The sequence below is a fragment of the Rhopilema esculentum genome, chromosome 12 (genome assembly GCF_057945365.1).
Source record: "Rhopilema esculentum isolate cy_ngs chromosome 12, ASM5794536v1, whole genome shotgun sequence".
NCBI classification, from domain to species: Eukaryota; Metazoa; Cnidaria; class Scyphozoa; order Rhizostomeae; family Rhizostomatidae; genus Rhopilema; species Rhopilema esculentum.
This window is the reverse complement of record NC_142826.1, coordinates 759,165-786,365: the sequence shown is the minus strand read 5'-3', so window position 1 is coordinate 786,365 and position 27,201 is coordinate 759,165. Positions and strand designations below refer to the sequence as shown.

General features: G+C 36.5%; 2 protein-coding genes and 1 long non-coding RNA gene across 3 annotated transcripts in view; 2 read left to right on the top strand and 1 right to left on the bottom strand.

Annotated features, from left to right (window-relative positions):
* The window catches only part of LOC148958677 (uncharacterized), a 69,188-nt gene that overhangs the window by 28,993 nt on the left and 12,994 nt on the right, over positions 1-27,201 (top strand). The window lies entirely within an intron of this gene.
* Positions 179-26,002, bottom strand: LOC148958678 (uncharacterized). The gene is made up of 2 exons (XR_016144467.1): positions 19,537-26,002; positions 179-503 (listed from the first exon to the last, which is right to left on the bottom strand). It is a non-coding gene; the product is annotated as an uncharacterized LOC148958678 (long non-coding RNA).
* Positions 3,855-8,224, top strand: LOC135681587 (hepatocyte nuclear factor 3-beta). The gene has a single exon (XM_065196127.2). It carries the CDS (start codon positions 5,106-5,108, stop codon positions 6,012-6,014), a length of 909 nt encoding a protein of 302 aa, XP_065052199.1. The 5' UTR covers positions 3,855-5,105; the 3' UTR covers positions 6,015-8,224.

Genomic DNA, 27,201 nt, shown 5'->3' with positions numbered 1-27,201 from the left:
TCTGTCTGTACCATCTTTCAGAGTTTCCTGTATTCATTGTGTAATCTGTTTGCGTTAGACATTTAGCAATGAAAAATATCTTTTCATTTAATTTCAAAGCATTTGTAAACAATGTTGGTCAAAAAAGAAGATATTTCTAGAAAGTTTCAGCTTGAAACATCAAGTAAACATAAAAATGTGATGTTATTAATTATCATAAAACACAAAGACTCTCAACATTTTTTCTCAAACAAGATATTGTTCAGAGCTTCCTTAGTTTTGAAAGCATGAGCCTTGAGTTTATTCAAGAGAGTTGCTTATATATGAAATGGGTAAGCCATCTATACTTCACCAACTCCAAAGTAGGAAAATCTGAAAACCTCCCTCGTCTCTTCTTGTCACTTTTTCATTTTTCTTCTTTTTACAAATCTGTTCTCTTTTCTTGTTGAGTATTCTTTTTCTTTTTATTCTTTATCCTCATCGCTTCCAAGACCATTGCGAGTTGTTCTTCGCCAAATTGAAACCTAAAATAAGAGATCTGGTTTAAACACGTTTAGTTGGTTGCATTGTTTTTCAAGCGTATTAGGCCCATTATCACTGACTGTCTTCAGATATCATGACAATAATTGTTTTTAACGGTTACTGCCCTTGTGATCAAGATCATATAACCATGATAGAAAAGATCTCTCATTAACCAGTTTTTAATAATCTAGCCGTTTTTGCGTTCAAAGGGTTAGTCGGTGAATTGAACGGAGGTGAATTTTCACTCTGTTTGTTTAGGTTTAGTCTCATAATGATGATAAGTTATTGGTTTTTAAGACCTTGTGGATATATCGATCATTTATGAGGAGAATTTGCGGTGAAACTGATTAAAATGGAGATATAAGACTGCTCCTTTCGGGTGGTCACGATTTCTGATAAGTGCACCCAGATCCTCAGCTTCCATTTCGCTCTTTGTGTTTACTCTGCAGCGCGCTGGGGCAGTCGAATAGCGGTAGAGGACCCTAAGGTCCGCTCTATGTATAATCATGTTCGATGACACTCAATCATTTTGATTGTTATTCTTATAATCTTAGCACGAATTCATAAAGTAACACTTAACATATTTATCTTATGATCGGATTACTCAAATTTCATTTTCTTATTCAACTATTGGACTCCAGGCAGATCGACCTACAATTCTTTGCTGATCGACTGATTGCATTCAAATGCTGCATAGAATTTTAATAGACCTTGTGCTACACTCATTTTGCACTTTATGCAGAGGTTGATGGGAATATTCAATATAGCTCTCCTGGATCGAGTTTCTTATTTTAGCTGTCGGTGTTAGCATTTAAGGGAAAAACGAATATCGGCAAAGATCTGAGATGATCTCCACAGAGAGATCTTGCCAACGTTAATTGAGTAATAATTTCTTGCGCTTCCAGCGCCGCGGACGTATTGGCGCATCGTTCATTTGCAGTCATGGTGGACGCCCCTGCGGCAAATCAACTTTGTGAACAAACAACTTTGCTCATTTGTACCCTTAATAACTTAAAACTGCTAATTGGTGATGGCATCACCGGATCGTCTTTTGCAAGTCGTTGGTGTTCTGTTTCGTCCTTTGTGTCCTCTAGGCCGGCCTTTCTTGCTTTCCTGATGCCAGCATTTGATCTTTGATTATGGCACAAGTAATGCGACGTTAAAGCGAACATAAATCTAGCTGATTCAGATCAGGGCTTCATGTCAGTAAATGCTTTTTGTAAAACTGCAATTCTGAAACTTTGTCAGTCTTTATATCAATGATACTTGTAGTTCATTGTGTCAGCCTGGCGCTTCATGCCCAGTGAACAGGCAAAAATTAATCTTAAATATTCTTAATTTTGATTCATTGGGATGTTCTCAGAAGCAAATTTTTGTCTACTCAGTTGTGCAGAACACCCCTCGTCTCTTTGCCCCATTAATTTTCGAAATAATGCCACATTATAGAGAATGGATACGCTTAACAGGTACATCTTAATTTTTCAGCGTCCCCTCATTTTACCCACAATTAATTTTGTGCCGAAGACACTGTTCATGTATTGGCTAGATATGCGCCGAATTATTGACATGCAGTTCTTGTTCTTAAATTGCTCATTTTAGGAATTATCTTTGTTTCTAGAGACTTTTTTGTAATTTTATAAGGAAAATGCATAAAGACAATTTTTGGATAAGAATTTATCGCGTTTCGCTTTCCCTTTGGGCGGTATTTTGCAAAATTGCGAAATTGCGGGTCTCGAGTGCAGCCATTCCACTAAATTTGACATGGCCTTGACAAAAGCTTTGTTCTGACAAGACATGATTAGTGCAGATTCAATAGGAGAAAGATCGCCATCTAGCTGAAAAGGTGTCGCTTTCAATCGGACAAGAATTTAGAATGCCGCTCATCTTGGTTTTTGAAAAGATATTCATTTGATGATACTTGTCGTATATGCTACAACACTCTTAATGCAGATTATCGTAATTTTGGAAAACGTGCGCTTAAATCTGCAATGACGTCACGCACGCAAACCTTAAACCAAAACCACAGCTTTGACGGCTACAATTTCGCGCCAACGGGTAGTAAAATATCTCTGACAAATATAGATATTTTCAAATTTTCACAACCAGACAGTTTTTGACGCCCAGAAATCCCTGCATTGTTCAAAGCATGAGAACTTGTTGATGTTTTTCAGTCGTACGACAAAGAAGGGATCTTGGTGACTAGCATTTCATATACCACGTGTAACAGCTGCATTGTCTAGGTTAACTATGGCGAAAGTTGGTGACACTTACAAGTACATAAACCACAAAGTGAATCCGCAAATATATTTTCTACTTGATTTTAGCAAAGCCTTGCTGATTTCGTTTAAACTTTTTGGTCGAAGGCACATAGAACAAGCCGAAAGCTTATATTTCTTAAGTCAAATTTATGCTTCAAGCGAAATGTAAAGATTGGTCCTAAATATTTACATTCTAAGCAAAGTTCAGTGACTTTTCCCAAGCTTTAGCCATTACAGATTCTTAAAAAGAGGATTTTATTGTGAAATTGATAGTATTCAGCATTTTAAAAAAACTTTAGTTTGAGCAGCAGTCATTCATGTGGTAGAATCTTTGCATCAATTGTCCAAATTTCTGATTTTAAAGAACATTCATTAGTTGACAAATTGGTGAACAAAAAAGGCAAGTGGATTTGCGATATCTTAGAATAGTAAGTTGACCGTGCTTTCCATTGATTATTTGCCCAGTGTCTTTGCGGTTTTTTTAGCCATTTTAACCTCTTAACAAGCAAGACAGTATGCGTTCTTCTTCCATAAGTGCTTTGCAGTTGTTCACATTTCCTCGGATTTTCCCTCGTTTGAGCTTCGATCTGTAATGACGCAAGCTCCGTCTTTTCCCGCGTGCTAACATCTGCCTCCCGCTTCCGATGGCAGTATCATGAAGAACGCCGTTTCAGCCTGTCTGATGTGGTAGAGAAATCAAATCTTTTGTTTCTCGTCTTCCATTCTGCCTGCATTTCTAAGTTTTATTAACCAAATTGTGAATAAATCGAAACATGGGTGTAGTTTATTGACAGGGGGCTATGCTTCAAAGCAATATCTTTTCTTGAACAAAAAGTTTCAGTAAATAAATCAATTGCTTCTGCTAGCCTTCAAACCAAGCTTTTCATATATTTTACAGTTGTGTAAATAGTACGTCAAATTAAAAACATTTCTGATATTCACTGCTTAATGTTTATTAAAAACTAGACCATGCTGACAGAATTTGACATTAATGAATTATCATATATATGTTTGTCATATATACTCTTGTTGATGCTCTCGTATTTTAGTAATCAATAAAATTATTACATATACTTAATAACACCTTATCTCTCATTTAATAATAAAATTGAATAAAATTATTGAATAAATTTTATTTTATCGATGGTGAAATCTTCTAGCAGTGCCCAGCTTCGGAGCGTTATTATTCATCGATTTATTTGAAATGGCAAATTTCGTAATCAGTACGATGCCAGATTTTCAGCATTGCGTCTGCGTTCATTTCCTGCTTGTTCATACTCCCACGCGGCCTGCAACGCACGTTTCAAACCCCCGTACAGAAAATGAAACTTGCCAGTTCTCTAACTTCATACCAAAAATTTGATCATTTCTCACTTTTGGCAAGCAAAAGCAAGTGCCTGTAACTTTGCAAAAGTTCTGATAAACTTTCCTACCGACCGCTTGCATCAGAACGCTTGAATTTTCTTATTAGGAGTCGAACTCAAATATTTTGGTTGGCTGTTGACATATACGATTTGCTCAAGTTTTTCACAAAATAAACCTTTCAGTGTACTTGTCTAAATACTCAACAGCTATTCTTTATAATTCGTCTGCACAGCTCGAACACAATCTGACATTATACATATGAGCCTTCTAACACGAACAAGATTTATTTTGATAGCGGAGTGGTCCTATGTCGTGAGTGTCGAATTTCCAATGTTGTCTTCACCAGCCCGAGGATCATGGAGCCTTCGCTTTTAACAGAAACGTGGCAAGTTTTTTACGTAATCTTTTGCATATTCTTGAAACAGATGAAACAAATTCTTACTCGCGATGATAGAGGCCGAAAATCGTATTTTTAACATTGCCTCGTAAAACTGATTGTTCACAAATATTTATCGATTTCAGAAAACATTTGAATCATACGGAATTCGATTATCATTTGGAGTGAATCAATATTATTTAAGATATCATTTGTTGTTTTTTAAACGACATAGCAAGAAATCTAAAGTAAAACGCTAATTTTCGCTGGTGGCCGAGGTTGTTCGGTCGCCTGTCAATAAAGCGGCAATACTGGATTCCTATTTGCTGTTGGACAATAGGTGAGGCGGGGTTGCGCGCAGTGTGTGTTTGCTGAAGAGGATAGCAGAAAACAATGAACGTTCATTGTGAAAGCACGGAGAAGAGAGCGTTTGCCGTGAAAGGAGGACAGAAGCACTTATAAGCCGCCGCGCTCAACACGCATCGCACTTTGAACCAAAGCAGGCCACGGACCAAACATATCAAGAGCTAAGTATATTTGCCTTAGATTAACGCACTGTTTTCGATTTTAATGCTCTTTATTTATCAACTTGTATAAATAGAAGAATGATGGAAGGAATGCAAGTCATTCAAGACCAAGTTCAAGAATATGACGTGAAACCAGTCATTTCGGGAGCTACGATGGGTCTTACTGATTTACCGCCAAGTTCTGGGGCATCAAATAATGCTGATGATTCGACTGGAGGTACTCCACCGCCTAGTGGAAAGGGTAATGGGTCGTACAAACGAAGCTATCAACATGCAAAGCCGCCGTATTCCTATATATCACTGATAACTATGTCTATACAGAACGCTCCTTCCAAGATGGTAACTCTAAGCGAAATTTACCAGTTTATCATGGACTTATTTCCATATTACCGGCAAAATCAACAACGATGGCAAAACTCGATCAGACACAGTTTATCTTTCAACGACTGTTTCGTCAAAGTTCCTCGATCCCCTGACAAGCCAGGCAAAGGCAGTTTTTGGACGCTGCATCCAGATGCAGGTAACATGTTTGAAAATGGTTGCTACCTTAGACGACAGAAACGATTCAAAGCAGAAAGGAAAGCAAATCTTTCTCATCTACCAAGACCGGATAATTTTGCCATGAACGGTATGCCAAAGATGGATATGGGCCCTCCACGATCTCTCACAACCCCTGGCTTTTTACCCAGTCCTTATGGACCATACAGACCAGGACTTCACTCGTTCAACCATCCATTTGCTATCAAAAACATCATTGCACCAGAACACGAAGCAGATTTCAGATCTTATGACCCTGGAATGCATTTTTCATACCACCCCTCAACGTTCACGCCCCCGTCGATGGGTTCTTACCCCAAAAGCATGGACACTGGCATTGCATCGTCTTCAGACCCGGCGTATAGCATCGGTATGCCCTCAATGGGCGGTATGAACCAATATTACCAGAGTTGTATGCTGCCTCAGTCAAACGGGCTGGCATCGATTTAATTTGCTCTTGATAGGAGGCATTTGCATAGCAAATGAGAGGGTATCTCGCTCACCATATGTAATTTTTAAATATTATCCTTTTAAAAACACTTTAAACTGAAATCGCCGTAAATTCGCTGTATATATTACATTTGTATATATACATACACACGCGGAGAGGCTGCTCCATTAGTATATTTAAGTATTAGGGCATATCCTATGCCAACATGGAAGCGACTATGATCTAAATTCCAATCATGCATCGATTATAGTAACATATGGTAGTAGGGCTGTTATTGCAATTATGACTAAAAGAAATTTCAAAACATGAACTTATAAAATAAGATACACATATGTGATGATGTTTTCTTTTGATGAATTGTCATTTACAGCCATATAGCTTTATCTATTGCAAAGCAGATTTATTGACAACGTGGCCATGCTTGCAGCTTGCCATTTTTCCTCCCTTCAGAGGCATTTGAACCCATCCATATCAAAGTCACACAATATTAAGTTGTACTAGTGCTCATTTGTGTAGGCTAGCTAATAGTATGTGTCTGATCGATATCTTGATAAGGCTTTTGAAATTCCGCACACTCAGATGTTTAATTTTGCAGTAAGAATACTCAGTTAAAGATATGCTGGATAACGGATCGTAAGAATCATTACGCCAGACTTAATGCCATTATTCCGATTCTTGTTTTGATAAAACCGTTGAAAAGCTTGAGAAAAACCGAGATCCTAGAATGTTAATGTTCCGGCGAGCTTTCAAATCGATTGTTTTTGAGATTTTCTTTTAATCGAGTTATAGCATAGAAATGACACATCAAATGCCAGATGTTTCAAGGTTCTTTCTCGCATGTTTTTTGAATTTTCAAATTTTCAGTTTGATGCCGACAGTTGTTGTGATTTTTATCAATATTTTTAGTGCAGAATTATATCTAGTTTTTATATGATAAAGACAATCAAATTTAATTTTCAATGATGATCAAATTTGTGTAAAATATATAAAGATAAATTATTGATTTTATAAACATGATTTAGAAATGATATTAATTGTACTGTAAGTTAGAATTGTAATCCAAAGTGATTCGTATTTGCTGGATTTAAATACGAGAGTCGTTGCTAAATTATTGTCATGTTGGTGAAGTTATTTCGTTCTCAAATATTTAAATTCTTGAAACGTCTTTACGACAAGTCCTTAGACATGCCTGCTATGTTTGACCTGAAACTCAAATCGCATCGGACAATATTGATAAAGTCAGTGAGAATTTCAAATAATAAACTAGCTGCAAAGTGTTCTGTAAACTTGAAGATCATAGAAGCCTTATTAGCAACCTTTGAGCTAGCATTTCTTGGAGATTGAACCATAATTACTTGTCCTAACATTATTTTAACCCAAAACCAGAGTTTGTTTTGTTAATTCGGTCTCCCATCAACATTGTGGTTCACAGAAAATAAGATTAAAGTAATATTTTGTTTGAAGTGGGCTGGAATGTTCCTCGCCGAAATTATTGATTTCACCGTGATGGGAAGCCTGTGCAAAGGTTCTTTCAAATATGTTCTTGTGTTGTTTCCATCCTTTTGAAATCGCTTAATCGCAAATGATGAATCTCGTTAACCTTAGGGTTGATCGATGTATTAAAGCGAATTGCAAAGGGTTTTCGGAATGATTGATTCGAAATATCAAGAAAAGGAAAACCCATTTATTTCTGAAAGGAAATTGGTCGAGAATTAGAATAATTTATTGCCGGAATATCTTAAACCAACCATTTGGGATTTTTAAACACATCTTGGTTATCTGGCCCATTGAACAGCTAAGCTAAAGCTACCTGTGCTCTTGTGAAGGTTCATTTAAATTTTGTTTTTAAAGCAAGGCTTTGCACTTAATAGTCAAACTTGCACGTCTTTCGCTTGGTTTCTTTGCAATCAATGATATTTTATGCAACATGAAGAGCCCCCTCCATTTCAGCTACTGACATCCTCGAAGCAACTTCATACCAACATGAATTTATGAGCAATTATTTTAGATATTCGTCATCTGTAAACGTTGTTGTGAATTTTACCTTTTGCCACGTTTACATAAAAGTTTATCAACGGCCTAAAATTTTAGTGCTGTGCTTGTTGTCATACACTGGGAAATACTGTAATGTAAAGTTATACATTTTAGAAAAGTTCACGGTAAATTATTGTAGATTGTTTCGTTATCAAATAGTACTTTAAAATGCAAAGTTTTCTTATTTTTTTTTAATTCTTAACACTTTCGAACTGGCGGTAAAATTGAACCTAACCGGCTCATGAATAGCTTTGTGATGTAGTTGAAGTTTTAAGACAAAGTGTTCGATTCTTCGTCGAGGGGTGGATTTGTTTTTAAAAGGTTGATTGGCGTGTTTGTAAATAGAACATCATTGGAAAAGGAAAGCGATTTCCGCCCACATTCTGTTCGCAAGCGGCTCTTCTGGTCTTGTCAACCAGAGGAAAGGAGGAAGGCTATCCTGTGCTACGATTTCAAGGGCTTACTTCTTTGGCAATAAACAAAGCAAACTGCCTTGTCAAAATTTTCTTGATATTAACACATAAGTTTTGGAACGGTTACTATCAATCCAATTTTAATTATATATGCCGGCGAAAAGTGATGGTAGTCAAAAGAAATCATTTTCAATGAAGCTTATTGAGTTTTTTTGGTATTGGAATATTTTGAATTTATTTGGGGTGATAAATTTTTAAGTTTGGTTCAATATAGTCGAAGAGAGTTTAGTAGTTTTGGTTTAACCCTGGTTAAACTTCACTGAATTTTATCTTCAATCTGATTCACTTTTGAATTATAATATTTTTAAATTCATACAATGTAAGCGCAATTAGAATTTCATTCTAACCAGTTAAGCATGAATTAGAAACTCACTTTTCTACATTAGGTGAAAGTTTCTTTCTTGTAATTAGCCTTATCATGTTTTTTTCGGTTTAATTTGTGCCCCGAAACTTTCCAATGTTATGCAAATACTTACTGTTCTTTTCACTTTTGTGACAAGCAAAAACCTTTCATGCTAGTTAAAATAAGCTATAAATTCAACACTTAACAGCGATGTTTCTCTGTTTTCAACCACATGGCAGTATTACCACCACAAAAAGACAAATAAACAGGCTTTTATTTAGAAAACTTTAAATTCTTCAATTTTTTGCATTTTCTTGTTCACTTAGCTATTTAATTTTTTTGTGCCGGAAAAATTTTGAAAAAGTAAAGAAACAGTTTGGTTTTAAATTTACTAGCTTTTTGGGAAATTAGACCTTACCACAATTTTAAGCCAGAGGATTCGCTTGAAACCGTGGGCGGATAAGTACGAAAATCTTAAGTTGTTCCATAAGCCTTTTTGCCAATAAAAATCCACCATAAGAAGCTCAAATTATTGGTCTCTTGACAACCATCATTGCAATTAACTAACTCAACACATACATGAATTGATCAACTAATTCTCGGTTCCTTAAAATCCTATCTTTCTTTATTTGTCAAATGCAACTATTTGCGGCAGCTTTCTGACCACATCTTTCACAAAACCCTCAACTGATGCTCTGGACCCCGGTCAGGCTCGTTTTGAAAACAACTGTAAACGAGCTAAAAATTTCATCTTGTGCATGAGAAATATTGCAAGCTTATTGGTTTTTTTATCAAATTGACATGAATTGTAGGAGACGGTAGTGTTTTAAGTTTTCATCTCTTACAACTGACCAAGATTAGTTTACGCGCGTGGTTGTCGGCAGGTGGTACTGCCTTGGTTAGTGTTGATATCAATCGTTAGCTTCTTGTTGATCTAGCGTTTCACGTTTAACACTCGGCTGACAACTTTAAGGAGATTTATCAGCCTGCTCTCGAGTGTCCATTTACCTGTTATCCTTATGCTAGATACTTATCTTCCAGCAATATTTCAAATAATCAAAATTAATTTGTAGCAATAAAGCGAGATTCGTTAGGGCTGCTGATAAATTTGTGGGTCAACTTGGACCCAGGCTCTGGGGGAAAGGATCTGCGACAGAGAAAGGGCGGGCGCCAGGATGCGCGTTTGAAAACGTTGTGATCACGCTTTTATAAACAGCAATTCAACATCACTTACTGTCTCCGTTTGCAGGTGTGACAAATTTTGAATGATGTAGGGAAACTGGTCTCTTTTTCTGAGATTTGGCACCTTTTTAATAGGGAATACCAAACCTGCAAACCACCATTGTCGAACGAGGAGAATGAGACTGGGATGTAAATGGTGATGTATCTGAAACAATTGGTTTCACAAATGGTGATGTATTTGAAACAGTAGATAAATTGCTGGTCACAAGTCATGTTGCCTTGTTTTTATTTCAATTATTGATGGTATGGACCATTCTTTCTTTCTTTATAAGAACACGAGCCTCAAAATTGGTCAAAATTCAAGAAAAAACTGAGGCTGAGCTAATTTTCAACAACGTTATATCTCAAAAACGAAGAATTTTAGCCATGTGTGGGTGCTTTTTTGGTGAATCTTCAAACTTGTCGGCAAATGAAGGTTGTTTCACTCACTTTGTTGGCAAATTAGGCCTGATCACCTCCCTAGAGCGAAAAAGCTAACAATCACACTGCTTACACCCTACCTATTAAGAACAAATTCAGAACAATCCAGTCAGATTTTTGAAAAAAATTAAGAACAGTCAGCCTGATCTTAAATTCACTGGTTCGTATAAAAGAAAGAGTGTACGCGTTTCCTTAAATTTTTTTGCCTCAGCATAGAACTGAAATCATAACAACATTTTTTATAGAGCAACGGCCATGGTTGTCAATGTGACAATGCTAGGTATACAATATCATAAGCACACATGTCTCTATTCTATTCTACCACATGCATTAGTATATGTGAGTTATCAATCAAGTTACTTTCTTTTTTCTATAGCTAAATACCAGAAAATTTCTGCTGAGGCTCTAGTGTTCTTAATGTTGTTTTTACCTCAACATTAGTTTCTCTACAACTACATGCTTTACAATTGCTTCTAGTGCCACAGATAACAGTTGGCATGAAATTGAAGTACATTGACGTGAAGAAGCGCAACAAAAAGACATTGTTTTTTTCCAACTTTTCATTTGAACCTGGCCACATTCTTAAGCCGTTAATATTTTGTGGCTAATTGAGCCTTGGTGTTCCTACAAAGAAACAAATGTATTATAAAATGTCACTAAGGAGGGTGTTGCTGTTTTTTTAAAAAACGTTGTACTTGATCTTGTTTTATTTCGAAATTTCTAACCTGGAAGATCGAGGTTTTAGTCTCGGATCTTTTATCGTAGCCAAGGCTAGATTAATCATTTATCCAGTCTTCAATCCTTTAATTTGTTTCCTATGGATCCAGCCGGTGTGGTGTCACCTGTGCTGATTTCCGTCTGAAAAGTTTTTAGTTGCAAACTGGCCTAATGTCTTATCGTGATTATCAATAAAATTGATGGCGAAGGTAAATTACTTGACCCAATTTGGCCACTTTTCCTCCAGCTTTTGGTCCGAACTTTTTCATAGCGCAATTTCCATGCTTTCTTTATTAGACATGTTAAGAACAAAATGAACATTTGGCCTCAAATGAAAGTTAGACGAAAGACAATGTGTTTTTTAAAATTAACGCTAATGTTACGAAGTAATGTTATGCAGTATTTATTTGTCTTAGAAACGTTCTGTAGAATGTAGTTGTAGCAAAATTACTTTTGAAAAGCCTCAAATTATCCAAGAAGCAAGAATGTTTAATCTTAGCATTAATTATCTAGCTATCGTAAAAAGGTGTAGGTCATGACTGCGAATTATGGTACTCATGAATAATTTTTTGGAGTAAAATGTGAGGTTATATGTAGAATGATGTATTATATAGAACAGTAAAATGCTATTTGGGTAACCAGTCAGATTTTAAATCCACGCTTCGCAACCTGTCTGCACTTTTGACAGAAACGTGGCTAGGCCTGTTTTCAGAAACATGTGGCAATGCCTGTTTTGAGGGAGATGGCTAATCCTGTCTTGCTGTGATCCACCAGTCCACCCAAAGAGAGTACATTTCGTTAAATATCAGCCGGTCTCACCTTTCAAAAGTTGGATATCTTCCAGGCCCTTGAGAGAAGAATTCGAGCTGACGCTCTAGACAACTCACTCGTAAAATGGAATCCTTTGTTTAGAATATTTTGGGGGCAGTGACTTGTTTAGGACTATATACCCCCGTCCCTTTGTTGGGCTTTCCAATTTCAATCTTTCTTTCAAATTCCTTCTTATCATTCGGTTTTGCTAGTTATGTCGCACTAGAATTGCACTGGAAACAGATTTGCTTGTGTGGACATTTTTGTAGGACCATCTTTTCTTGTTTACTATTTTAGAAGTTTCTATCACTCCAGATTGTGACCCATTAATTCATACTTATTAATTCATCAGAAGTTTTCATTTATTCAATCTATAATTATGACGGCTTCAATCCATCAACGGGAAGCTAGTATTTGTCCTTATGATTATTATTGCGGACCAATGTAGCTTTACGTGAATACGAAAACCTGAGCAAACAACATGTGTGTGGTTTTATCGGCGTGCAATGAGCTCGTTGATAGATAGGGGATCAAAATCTTCACAAAGTTTATTCCCCACCAGTTCTGCAAACAATGATTCTGACTCAAAAACGCGGTACGAGAACCCGCCACTCATTCAACAGTGCTACTACCGCCCAATCCGTGAGCACGTCTATTTTGGACCAGACTGCTAAACTGGTTGCAGAAATAGATCTACGAAGCGGCATGACTAGGGTGAAGCCGAACAGAGGAGTTGATGAAAGGTGACAACATTTCGGCAACTGATTGTTGATGGGTCTGTAAATAAACCGGTCTAAGAAAATATGATCACTATCACGGCTAATCATTGCACGAATCATCGTGATAACAGCTATCAATCTTACAATCGCCTTGATCATTGTTATCAAAAACCAGCTGCGTAGCTGTGTCAGAGATCGACCCCCTCTTCTAGAGAAAAATGCACACGTATATTTGAGTTTGGAAAGGCTATATAGCTCTATTTATGTTAATTCACCCCGTGTAGCACGTTTGCGTTTTCCTCTAAAAGATTTTCTTACCGTAATTGAACCTTATGTTGACACCATCGTATGCCCCCAAATTTTCATTTTAGTTCCTTTTTTCTTGTGGCATATCAGGCGTTCTGTATCCCCAGAAAAATGCCTACATCCATTTAGTTTTCATGTTGGGCATAACCGTAGGAAGGATATAATTAGTAAAATAGAAACAAAAGGCTTTGTTCGGGCACGCAACATTGGTCCGCAACCCCACACCCCCCCCCCCAAAAAAAGATAATAACTACTGCCCGATTAGGGCTCTGTTGTCCTGTTGAAGAAATCTGCAATGTTTCAGTTAGCATGGAGACACGAAACATCTACGTGGTTGTGAATCCAAATACTTGTGAATCGTTTTAGCAAAAAATTCCCTGTACAAAGCAATGGTGTTTTGATGCGAATACAATGACATTTTTCGATCATTCGGACACATTTGAATTTTTCATAAATACGTGTTACTTGAATTGCTTGTTCTTTCAGGCCTTATTGACAAAGTCGTGTATGATAATTCAGTCGAAAATCAAACACGAGATGAAGGCTATGATGGGTAGTTTGTTTGATTGTGTACATAATTTGATGAGAAAGCGAGCTCCTTATAGCAACCATTTCATTCTTGCAGATGTTGATTGTTATTCAATTCTCATGCAGCTCAATAAAAGTGATACATGGATATGAAAAAGAGCTAATATTTGCTGCTAATATTGGCTGAAGAGACCAGCCTTAACGCTCGCCTTATAGCATTTCCATGGCAAATGTAACTGCTTTTAAATAAGTCTAACCTTGATGAAATTGGATATAAATCCTAAATCAAGCAACGTTCATCGAAGGTCATATCATTTCATTAAAGTGTCCTTTAAAGCCTTCCAGTTTTATTGTGAAGTAGAAACGCCTGAGATATCTCTGTTTTGAATATTTTTCATATTGTGTTTCACAGCGATAAAATTATGATCATATTTTATCAAGGGAAGTCTTCAGATTAAAATCATGGTAAAAGGTAGACGGGATTACTTCTTGCTTGTACCAGCATCCTCAACTATAATGCTAAGGATACTTCTTATAAATTCCGCCAGTGTTATCGGTATTACGCGACACGTATTTTCTCGGTTCATTTATGATACATAGGCCAAATACCATAGAAATGCCTGAAACCTGCATGCAGATGCAAAGTCTACATAAGAGAATCGCATCGTTGGTGTTGTTGTTGATGTTGCTTGATAAGATGCATCTGTAACCTTTGCTGCTCAATGTCATTCCTCTTCGTTAAATGCAGACTCTGTGATTGTCTGATCTCTTAGAGAGACGAAAACACCCACACATTAATGTGGTCAAGGTCACACCTAAGGATGATGCTCGTATTTTAACTGTTTTTTAATTAAAGTTTGCGGAAAACTACTGGCTTAAAGCGATCGCAATATCTCTGTGCCCCTTTTATTCTTATTAACGTCAATCCCTGATTCTTCAACCGTGGTGGCCTCTCTTTAGTTTAATGACAATATGCGAAACTGACACTTGCTGTTATGCTTTAAACGACAGCCGGGTTCTGAAAACGACCACTTCGAAAGTGGAAACCCCGAGAATAGAGAGACAAGCAATGACAAGAATAAAGAGTGGTACAAGCTCTTCTTTAGACCAAAATAGAGCCACTTGGCATTCGAAAATAAATCGACATAACTTGATTGCCTTTTGTACAGTATCGTTCGCTATCGACTTCAAATTCTTCAATGTACTGCAACAAAAAACGTCATGTTTTAAGATTCAGTTTTGGGTAGATTCAGGTTGCAATGGATTCAAAATAGAAGCTTTCATATAAAATGTAGACTGTCTAAGGAAAATTTTATTGGTTAGAGGAAGACGAGTAGACGTTTGAGTTTATAAAAGCATTTCCTTGACTAGTCTTAATGCATATTTAATGCCACCGTTGGTTGAACAACAATGGCCTGTGAACGGCCTATAAACAACCTATTTATTCACGTTGCTGAACCGCCAGTTCAGAAATGACCTTTGTAATGCTCTTTCTAATGAAAACCAACAAATATTTATTGCAATAAACGGTTTTAAGATCACGTTGACCTTCAGTTTAGGTTATTATGATGATTATCACTGAAAATAAGAGTGATGGTTATGATTATTATTATCACCTTTTTTCCCTCCCACGACGACTTGAGACCATGTTTTGCTCAAGATTTGCTTAGTCTTGGTTAGTTTAGCAACAAATCTCGGTTTAGCTTACACAAAACCTGGCAGGTTTACCGTTATGCTCGTATTTTGACTTGCATTTGTCTTAGTTAAGATAATATTTGCCAGCAGACATCAGAGTTAGAACTTTGAAACTTGTTCGATGAAACCAAAAAAGCAAGGTTAAGTCTTTGTGGTAACTGACTCGGTTCACATTCATTCAGAGCCGATTGAGGGCTCTACAACAGGATAGTAGATAATTCTAGTCAACAGAGGGATATTTCTTGTCAGGGAAATCAAAGTATACAATTACTATAGTACCCGTATGCTTGACGGCTGCCCAGTGTGAGAGTGATATGCACATTCAGCTGCTTGAGGCAGCTTCTATTCCTCAAATCTCACCGATAGGGTGGATTCATTTCAAATTTAATTGCATAATTGAAGGTGTCGTTTTTCAAATAACAGCAAAACGCCGGAGGACTAGAGGCTATAAGAAGAGGGATTCGTTTTAAATTTAAACATTTTGAGTGAATCCTTCCAGAGCTTGATAATAGAGGGTACTGTACTGACAGAGGAACTGTGTGGGGAATACTGGACAATTTTAAAATGACAAAATAGACTGAAAACACGCACAAAAACTGAAAGAGAATGAAGAAAGGCTGAACAAAGTTTTGGATGACTGAAAAATGACTGTTTTGGATGACTGAAAAGAAAGTCGAGAAGCTGCCCAAAACTGATAGAGAGAGGCTGAGAATGACTAAAACCAGACGATGAGATTGTCTAAGAGATAGCTGAAGAATGACTGGAGCAAGTCAAGGAATGACCGTTGGAGAATGAATAAAAGAGAATGCAAGAAAATACTTTTGGGAAAACTGGCTTTCCTTTAGATTAGGGAGTAAACTAAGACTTTATTGTCAATCAGGTTGATCTTAGTCGATAAATCTACGATCAAAAATGTAAAAAAGTGATAAACTGATTTTTCCCTCCGATTATCAAATACATAATTTTTAGACATACTTTTTCATCTTTCATTTAATGTTTTGATATGTAATGTTGCAATCTGTTGACATAGATTGTTTCTACGTGCTCTTATTATATTAAATGCAATCATATTAAATGCAAATTTTTGAGAATCTGTTTATTATACCATATTCAATTTTCATTTCATTCGAATATGGGATCACTTTATGGCTTTCTCTATACATACATGCATATTTTTCACTTCATTTTTTCTTTTTCAAGCATACAGATCCCCCTTTCGAACAATGTTGGGAAGGAAGAAAAAAAGTTCGCTAAGTGTCTGTTATACTGTTTCTGCTCCCACCTTCATTTGCCGTCATTTGCTAGTCGCAATCCAACATTGTAAAGGGGAAGGAGGGACGTTGAGTAGGAAAGATGAGCAGAGTGTTCAAGACATATGTGAAAATAAGACATAATAATCATAAATACGAAAAAGAACGGTAACATGATAAGAACCATGTCTATAAGAATCGTAAATGCTAGCCTTAATGAAATGGGGCGATATTTCTTGATACCAGAAACACTTATCTTTTCATCGCTATTACAGATATTGCTGCCCTAATGGGAAAATCAATTGTGTAGTTTTTCTTCCATGATTGGAGTGGAATTATAAAAAGTTTTCTCAAAGTTCATCTGAAGCCTAGTACTAATTATATGATTCTAAATGCATTATGTATGTATATTTTAAAAGTAATTAGGAGATGCAATTCCCCCTTTTGCCCTTTTTCATAGCAGTGCATCGCTGATTCTTGTAGCAAAAATATTGTCCGTTGATTAAGCTTCTCCGTTGTATAATAAACTGTTACGAAATGTACGTGCTACCAATTTGAAAAGCCTTAAGAATCGAAATAAAATTCGTCATTAGATTTATTGCAAATCCCAGCATTAATGGTTCCTTGTGCATTGATTCGCAAAAGAAGATTTCCCAGTTCAAAAGTGACCAGCATATTCTACAGACATTTACGCGGTAGATGCCGATTAAGGATAAGAACCGCTTTCTGTGCAAGCCTTGTAGAGTCTGTTTACAATGCGAATGCTAGCACAAGCTAGATTTTCGTAGTGTTAGCGCCGACAACTCAGGTCCGCCCAAGGTTGTGTCGCCCCTCTTAAGAAGCCGTTTCAAGAGAAATATACTTTAGTGTTGTTAGGGTTTATAGTACATTTATCATTTATCAAGCTCGGTTTGTGGCAATGGCTATAATTCTTCGTTAGATGTTGAATCACTGCATCACTTTATCAAATCAATCAAATTTAAGGGCATATGTAGGTATTTTAAAGTAATTTTGACTGCCTTCCAATTTCAAAGGAACAACTTTTGTGATTGCTCTGTCAATGAAATCAAGCTTCGTTGAAAATTGTGAATAATTAAAGAAATGGAAATTCAAATAAATGTTCCATGCTGTAGGTCAAGGATTCTATAGTATAATATCAAACCAGCTCGGGAAAGAAAGAAATAAAAATAGATTTTTCAAAGCGATCTGGAGCCTGTTCACCTACATCCTATTGCCGGCATTTGCAATCGCCAAAGTTTTTTTATTATTCGAGAACAATGTTTATCGCCAGGGTTCATAATTACGTAAAACAGTTACACAAACAGGAAAAATGTGCACAAATTTATTATTGTTGCCTCAGGCACAGCGAGTGCCTCAGGGATCAAAGCTAACTCCACTGCTCTTCAGTGGGGTCATTTTGCATATGTTATGATAAGTATAGGATTAATGCATAATTATAGCAATACGCTTGTTAATCCATGCCAACAATATTGGCCAGTTTTATGACTTCCAATACTCAATAGCTTTACAATGATTGATTTGTTATAAAAAATGATAAGTTTATTCTTATCCCGTTATTGTAAATTTATGTCTATTTATGTCATTTGCATTGAGAAAAACAATTCCCGATGATTTAAAGATGAATGCAAGTTTCCCAGAAGTTCCCGTGAATAATCATTGCCCGTTACACCCCCTCAAAAAAGAAAGCCAGGATTCTGTTGAGAAAGATAATAAAGTTCTCGCAGGGACATCTCAACATTCTACATCAGTTGAAGGCTAAGATGTTTCTGCATAAATGGTTGCTAAATGTGAACCGAATTTCTCAAACCAGTTAATTCAATGTTTATGAAAAACAACGTCCTGCGAAATTTTAAATTTATTGTCTTCACGTGCATTGCTGACCTTGGATTGAAATCCATCAAATTTTTACATTAACATTTTTTGTGTTTTTGTCACCATATTAGTTTGTTGAAAATTTTTTGTGGTGCTAACTTTTAAAAAGGTTTTGAAAAATGTTTACTTTGATAAAATAATCACCTCCTAAGTACGTTTTTATTTTTTCAAATGTTTCAATGCCTTTTCCATATTGATTGATAAAAAGAAGGTAACTTTATCATAACCCCAAACCCCTCTAGTGGGCCATTAAATAAGAAAGAAGCCCTCCCCTCATAAAGAAATTAACTATAATCAATTCGTAACCAAATAAAAAACTTTACATTTAATTTTGTTTATTGAAGTTAACTTGATTAATTTCCAGTAAACTTTGATTGAATTATTTTCAACAGCTCCTAAGCCTCTATCGAATACGTTCTTCATAACCTCATTTCCATTTGCTCTTTGTGGAAACAGTTATCCCCAAAGAAGTTCCAAATACTTTTTGAAAGATGATAGCATTTATGGTATGTCTTGTGTCATAACAAGACCTGACTTTTGGCCGTGTATAGAATTACTTTGTGTACAGAAAAATCCTGTGCAATCGTGTCACCAGGCAACTTAGCCGGCCCGATCAAACACAGTGGCTTGCTGGAATTTTTCCTATGAATAATACATAGGCTGTTGGATCGATCTACGTTGATCAAGGATTTCCTATTAATCCATGTTATAGGGTTTTAAAAATGACTGCAAACAAACTCATTGGGGTTGAAATAACATGTCCCACCTTTCAAACAGAAGAGATCCATCGTTCACCGCCACACTGCCCTCACGCGCTATATCTCTTTCACTATGCTCGTTTTATTTGTTTTTACCAATATTCGGTTATTATTCTTAGTGCTTTGTACCTTGCCATGCCCTGTTCCTTCGCAACTGTAATGTCTCACAAATACGCGCATTTTCACACCTCCTGGAGGTTGTGAAAAACTAGCAAATTTCTTGCCTCGGCAATTTTGAATCGAAGTGCCTTTTGGCATAAATTGCCAGAAAAACATTGCAAATTTCGCTAAATTCCTATAAATGCGAAGCGTAAAACGAACAATAGTACAAACCTGAATAATGACGCTACTCGACAGTTTCGTGTCCAGTTCTCTCAAGTTACCGCATAATGCTTATTATTATGATGATCAGAATCCTTTCGAGTTTGCTTCTAAATATTCCCTTTTCTCAGTGCTGATTTCTAGCGTTCTTCCAATGAAAATTTCTTTTCTTTAATAACTGCTTCTGAAAGCTCTCGGCTCAACTGTGTTCTGCTCTTGTGTAATATCAGTTTCCTAAACATAAACTAAAATGTTTGAACTCTCTTGATCTTTGGGAACATCGCATTGTTAATATTTACTGGAGCCTGTTCTGCAGCATTGAGTGGCTGAGGCCGAAAACACCAGAGATTCAGTACATAAGGAAAGAAAATATTTGTAATGACATTGAGCTAATAATACTTTAGCCGCAATGAGCATCAACGTGAATTCATGTTTAGTACACAACCATGTCCCTTCATTCTGCCCTCAACATGCCTTGCAATGACACACTGAAATGAAATTGATTAAATGTTTTCCCTGTCTTACGCTTAGTGGACATTCGGTATTTTTAGTTTATTTTCAAAGTTTGACACTAGCAAACATGTTTAAAGGAGTTTCGATGTAAAATCTGCCGACAGTTTGCTTGCGATTTCATCTAGATTCAACCTACACTTGTTTCAACTTAATGAAAAAAACAAACGACCATGTACCCAGAGTTATCTCCTCAGGATTCCCCTGATGTATCTGTTTGCAATTCTTCTTCAAAGTTTGAATTTGCTACTAACTTTAAATCTGGAATTTTATGTTTCTTTATTTCCCGCCCTCCTAATCGATAAATTTGCTTTTCGCAAAGGCCTAGCACGTGTTTAAACACACTTCGTTGAAATCATATGTTGCGCGAAGCACCTGTTTTTGTTTGCTAATAATTACTTTGCCTACTCTCAACGAAAAGATGCTCGTTTCTGTATCAAAAAGACTTATTCACTTCTAAGTGTATCGAGTTTCACATCGGCTTGATTCTATACAACAAAGATATCTTGATAAAACTGCATTTCTTCTTCATGAAGTTTGCTCTCAAGAGATCTTATATTGAGTTGCCATAGCGACCATGTTCTAAGTATCTCACCCAAAGTATCTAACCTTTGAAATTATCATAAAATGTCCCCTAGTTTTGATATCTAACTTACAATGCCGTTTTTTTAAGCAAATTAGTTTTCCTTTAATGCAAAATTTCATTACGCTCTCTCAAGGAAGCATATGGGATATTTCATCGAAGTTAGAAATCGCATTTTCTTCACTCTAGAAGATCTTTCGAGATCCTGGGCTCATTCTCACTGGAAAAAGAATACATACGAGATTTTCGTTGGCAGAAAACTTTAGCCATGCGCCAGATCATTGTTGCTAGGCAATAACCTCCTACGCTTGCCGGACGCCGAACCTCGTTTAGCGATTGGTGCGTCTGTTTGCCCAGCTGAACGTGGCAAATAAATGGATGTTTAATCAGAGAACTGGTTGAAATTGACTTTTAAAAGCAATTAATTAACAAGGCTTGTGTTTTTGTTGATAGAAAGGCACGGCTGCAAAATGTCTAGCTGAAAGCAGAACAAGGGTTATACTGCAAGGCCCATTTTTGGGGGGACGAGTTCATCTTCCTATTGTTTAGGGCTTTTATACTCTCCATTTGTCTGAACAAGTGTGAAAGTGTATCATGTGCATGTGCTCTCTCGCCCTCTTTCTCTCTCTCTCTCATTATAGACCATTCAGTGATTATTTTAGTAATTCAAAACACCTTTAATAGGGTGCCTCGTGCTTCAGCTGCTCAAGAGACCGTCGTTACTTCTGGTGGCTTTGTCAAGGATACCAACATGCCAATAGTACTGTCGTATTCTGAAAGGGAGAGAATGAAACTTGAATTTGCTTTTTCTTTATCTGAAAAAGAGACCAAGTGTTGTGCAATTCATATCAAAATGTTTCTCCGCAATCATCTCAAAATCACATTGCTTTCTATGGTCCTGCGTTGTAAATAGTTATTTTTATTGTATCGTATTCAAAATAACAGAGAGCGTTTCTCGGCGTCTAACGAATCCGCCTGGCATTCAAGCTGCCTTCGGAATTCTTTCACAACATCTTACATTCATCTTCTTGACTCAACGCTCATTGAAAAGTATGTGGGCAAGAAATCGCTTGCTTCCGTGTTTTTCTTAGTTGTATTAAATATTCCGTCTCAGTGGAACAATACGCGTTTTAAAACATTGTATAAAATGCTCCTTATCATTTGTTACCGAAACATTCGAAATTCCATAAATGCATTGCGCATGCCGCAATCCGTAGTTGAGTTTGATACAAGGAAGTAAGGAGAATAGGCAGATTAATTTTTTACTTCTCCGAATTCTCTGAAAACTCTTTTGCTTTGAGTTATAGCTGTGCTAATTTCATGGCTATTTCCTTTTCCTGAAGTATAAGCTAAGCTCGAGTAAGTATTAAGTAAGTATATAACTAAAATTTACAATACCAACGCTAGCAATATCTGGAAATTCTGAATTTTGATATTGCAGGGAAGATGACACAAATCGTTTGGTTTCTGTAAGGTCTTTCTTAATGTCCCTGGGGTTTTTATCCTCGATCTAGCGTAACCTAACCCGTGACGTAGCCACCCATTTGAGCATTAAACATTTGACCTGCTGCAAACATTTTCATTATTACGAATTATTGATTAGAAAAGATTAATATCTAACGCCTGGATGTGAAAGTTTATACGGGCTTGTGACGGTAATCTTAACTCTCTTAACCTTGATTACTGACACAAATAATGTGCAATTAGATAATTAAACTCGCCAAGTTCCTTGAAATTGTAACGAAAATAACCACAACGGCAATTCTTCTAAAAAATCAATCTTCCCTGTCCAAACACGAGGAAACTCTAATATTTCCAAAAGTCATCTAAATGCTTTTCATGTTGGCGGTTGAAAGGTGACGTGGAAACTCCACCATTACCGTTATAAAACACAACTTCCAATACGATTGATTATCTGGCTCAGCTTCAATAAATAGCAGAATAACTTTGGATAGTATCAGACGGAATAATTATCTGTCTTTTTCAAGAATATCAACAATTCATGACAAGGGTTTTGAAACCATTTCAAAGAAACTTGGCGATTTTCCTACTAAATCGAGCACAATTCCTGATTAAACATAGTTTACTCCTCAGAGAAATTGTGGACGTACAACCAAAACAGAACCGAGTGTGTTTGGAGTTTTTGTTGTTGTCAGCACCTACAACCTCAGAGAAGAAACGTCGTCTACAAATATTTAAAAACCTCTTTCAAAATTTAAAACAGCTTTTTGTTCCTTCTCTGATTTTTTCAGCTTTACCTGGTAAAATTTCCCTTCAGTTTTTTTTTACATTTCCGACCTAAATCGTTTTAATATGATCCGACATTATCATGCCCTGATGTGCATCGGACAAAGACGTTCTTTCTGTATACACTTAATAATCTTGAAATCTATGTTAAAAACAGTTTCAAATACACCATACATTCGATCTTTGTTGTCCTACTAATTATTCGTAATCATTCTTAGAATGCCCTTAAACGTCGCTTCTTGGTGATGCCAAGGTTTTTTCGTAACCGTACTTTTAAAATATTGTCTCTCGACCTCAGAACAGTGCCTCCGACGAAGGGGCTGGGGGCCATGGTTCCCCACCTTTTGCAAAACAATAGAGCTTTTTTCGAAATTGTTTGCTATGATTGTTAACTTTTCCCTCGACCACCACCCCCTCCAAAAAAGTTTTCCAACCTGCGTCAGAGTCCATGTAAATTATTTAGATGTCTACGATGATTTCTATGAGCTTGTAAAAATTATGGATGGGCATCTTTTTGAGGTTGGAAAGACCTTTGCGAAATCATCGCTCAAGGAAAGCCCAAACAAAACGTTTTTTAGTGTTTTTTTAAGCAGATATCAAGCAGAAGGGATAAATTATTCTTGGCTTTATTCTGTCATAACTATAAGATCAAGTTTAAAACTTGAGTTTAATCTTGCCTACTTTGGGATCCCTGTTAAAGGTTTATTACTATAGCCCCCACGCATTTGACTAATCAAACTTTGGATGAATTTGTAATCTAAATGTTTGTTTAAAGCTTTTCTAGGCATGCAAATAAGGCTGCGTGCATTTTCAGAGAGGTTGAATAACTTTTTTTTATATTTTTTCTTTAAAGTTTGATTTTTTCGACAGTTTTCTGTTTCTGTCACCAGACTACCTCATCCTAAAGCTATTTAGTTCTTTTTTCTGTTATGATTGCCTTAGAAGTTTTTTCGAGAAATCCTATACTTTCCCGCTTATGTAAATTTTAGATTCTCGTGTGTCATACTGAGTATATCGTGTTTCAAAGCGCCAGCAATTTTTAACCGCTCTATTCAATTTCCAGCATTATCAACGTCAAAACCTTGGGACCTCTATTTGTTCATTTGTATCTGTATTTGTATTTGTTTCTGCCTAGCATCCGAAGGTAGTTTTTAGGACACTGAGAAGCTATGCTTATCGAGCAGTTTCCCAGCCCTTCCTCTTGATGTGACCACACTTCGTGATTCATACGCCTGGAATCACGTTCAAAAATGTTCTATTTTAAACTGGCCACATCCAGGCCATCGTCAGTACATTATTGGGAGAAACTTGTTACCAGAGTTTCTGACCTTCAAAATTGACAAAATTGTTTTTAGCGTCAAGGTATGAAATATTAATTCGTGAGATGAGATCGATAAGCAGCAAACGTGAGTTTGGATCGGAACGAGGTGTGAAACGTGTCGCGCAGCCTTGCAAGTTAATGCTTATCACGATGGATTTCCAATGAAGCACACCTGCCCAACCAAATGACACGCCTAGAGCACTGATACGAACAATCGAATCAGAGTCTCTGCGCGAATAAGTACCGTTATTCTCTTTAAGCTGAGTGCAACGATACCCTGTGATAAAATGTGAATCCAGTTCAGGGACTTTTCATTTGAATACCAGTGATCAATCTTAAGCAAAAATTCGAGCAGGGTTTTGTTATTTTTAGGTTCAAGGACAAATAGAAGCAAACAAATAGAGGTTGAGGCTTCGAGGTACAGCCGTTTGTTCGTAAGCCTGTTTGATATCCAGATTATGTTCCTTAGAGATAGGTATTGCTGCTAAATTCAGATTGGGACTCAACAGTCATAAAGTTTGGATTAATCGGTCCTTGGATGTGTGTAACCTTAAGTTAGATGTGATAACTTAGTTGATCTTTTTAGCTGAGAAACAACAAAGATGGCAAGGACACGCCATTGCCTAATAGCTAAACTAATATGTTTAAGTCTTCCAAATGCCTCAATCCGGAGAATGTTGTTTGCGCTTACGGGAAAAAGAATCTGCAAATCTGAAAATGAGAGGGACAATTTAGGCCATTAATCTACTGTATTTCTAGCGGTTTTCAATTTCACAAAGAATTTGATGAACACGAATGTGCAGATAACAGTGATGCATCTAACCTGAAGTCTTTGCGGCGTGTATTCAAATGCTGGAATTGGGGCTTGTAATTTCGCATTCGCAAGTGACACATGTATTTATACTCACTAGAAAGTTTAGAAGCTAGAATTTGTAGAGGCACAATGAAAGACATAAAACCATATAAAACCATATAAAACGGCACAATGCAAATGTTCTACGATTACAGAGACAATTTACACTCTAGCATTCAAAACTTGAAGCAATCACAGGACTTATCTTGTGCTCAATATCATTTATCAAGATTCCAATAAAGAAAAGCTTCTTCTATTCACGTGTTGCTAGAAATTCGCTTTAGATTTACTTATCGTTGCAAAAATAGCATGTTTATTGTACCTCAAGACTGTCAATATCTGCTATTTTTTGTCTTTTTTCCTTTTGAAGTGCCCCTAGTTAATGTACCGAGAAAAACAAAGAGTCGGCCCCTAAGAAACATGTGCACCCATTATTACAATGATAATTATTCTTTTCAGTTCCTCTTGTTCTAACAAAGAGGGCAACATTTAGTAAGAATAGGCCAGGTCAATACACTGTATCAAATGTCGTGATACAATACGTCCTTTTCACAAAGAAGCACCTTGGTAAGAAAGAGAGAAATTTTATGTTCCTAGGATTCTCCTTTAAGTTTTAGACTTAAGGTGCTTGTGTGCAATTGGGATTTTTCTGACAGGTTTTGCCTTTGTTACTAGATATCATGATAAATGATTGGCGCTTTCAGTCACAATGGCGGGTCTATTTTGCTGTAGTTCTTCGGCCTGCTGCAGTTGCTTTTGCTTCTGTATTGTCATTGCTTTCGATTTTGTTGCCGATGCTGTTGATTTTTATTTGGTCATTGTTGCTCTCGGCGGCCTTGGTCAGGTCGGTATATTTACATATCCCTATAACCATGTATAGAGGCAAAAGCCAAAAACCATTTTTGCAGCCTTTTGCCATTCAAATGTTACGCATGTCAAAGTAATTTGAACAAATTCTATTTAATGTTAACGGTACTGTTTGTGAAAAAATGATCCAGCGAGATATAAAACGCAAATGCAATTGGATGTCTTTTGACCAATCAGAATTGAAGCAATTTAACTGATACGTTTTCTTTGCGAGAAAAAAGATTTTTTTATTTTCATGTTATTTGAATAAAGAATCGCAGCTTGTGCAAAATTTAACCTTTTTTGCATATCAGCTTTTATGAGAGTATGTTCTTTGCATGCTTGAGCTGACTCTCTTTTACGGTGGAATGCTTTTCAAGCAGAGATTCTAAAAATTCTGTGATCATTATTACGTAGATTGTTGTACTCCTTGAAAATAATCAAAATCTTAAAAATATCGATGCCTCAAACGATGTCTCCAATCGCTGCCCAGCCCTTAGTTTTGGAATAAATGTCCAATTTTCTATCTTTTTCCTTTGTCCATCCCTTTCTTGAGCTAAAATACGCTCTTTTTAACTCATTCAAGACAAGACGTGCTCTTCTAATGAGCTCGCCAAAAAAGTCTTTGATGCTTACTGCTAGTAATCCTTCTATTGATTTAAGAGTCTCAGACTTTTGCTTCTAATTAATAACAAATTTCATACCAGTGCTCCGTTTCGTCTAGAAAAGGTGTTCTTCGTTGGTTGGTAACCAAGTAACAAAGATTTGGACATTCATGCCTAGAAAGAATCTTTTGCAAAATGGACCGCATGACTTTCAATTCTTGCTACTTAAGGCCTTTGACAGGTTAATTTATCTTTATTAATTCAATTGATCAAAGAATCTTTCTGATCAGCAATATTTGAGTTTTCTTCTGTTTTAATAATATCAAAGCGGTTTCTGCTTACTTTTCAGTCAATTAGAACATTACAAAAGGACTCGTGTCCGTAAATATCTGTTTATAAGAAAGCTAAACTGGCATTCTTTTTCAGATATCAAACAGTTGACAAATACGATGAACAGAATGAAGCCCGGATAATAACCGATAAGAATGCAATCTTTATTATTGGTAAATATCAATTCTTGATGATAATTAGTTGATCTTGTAATTCTCAATGTAATGAATTGGTTAGCGTAAACACTAAGTTATTCTTGGCATGAAGTCCGGGCTCTGCCAAACAAATTTTGTCACTAACCGACTCTTATCAATGGCCATTTACCTAGAAAAATTGGTCTTTATTAACGATCATTATGATTGTATCTTTGAAATTGAATGTT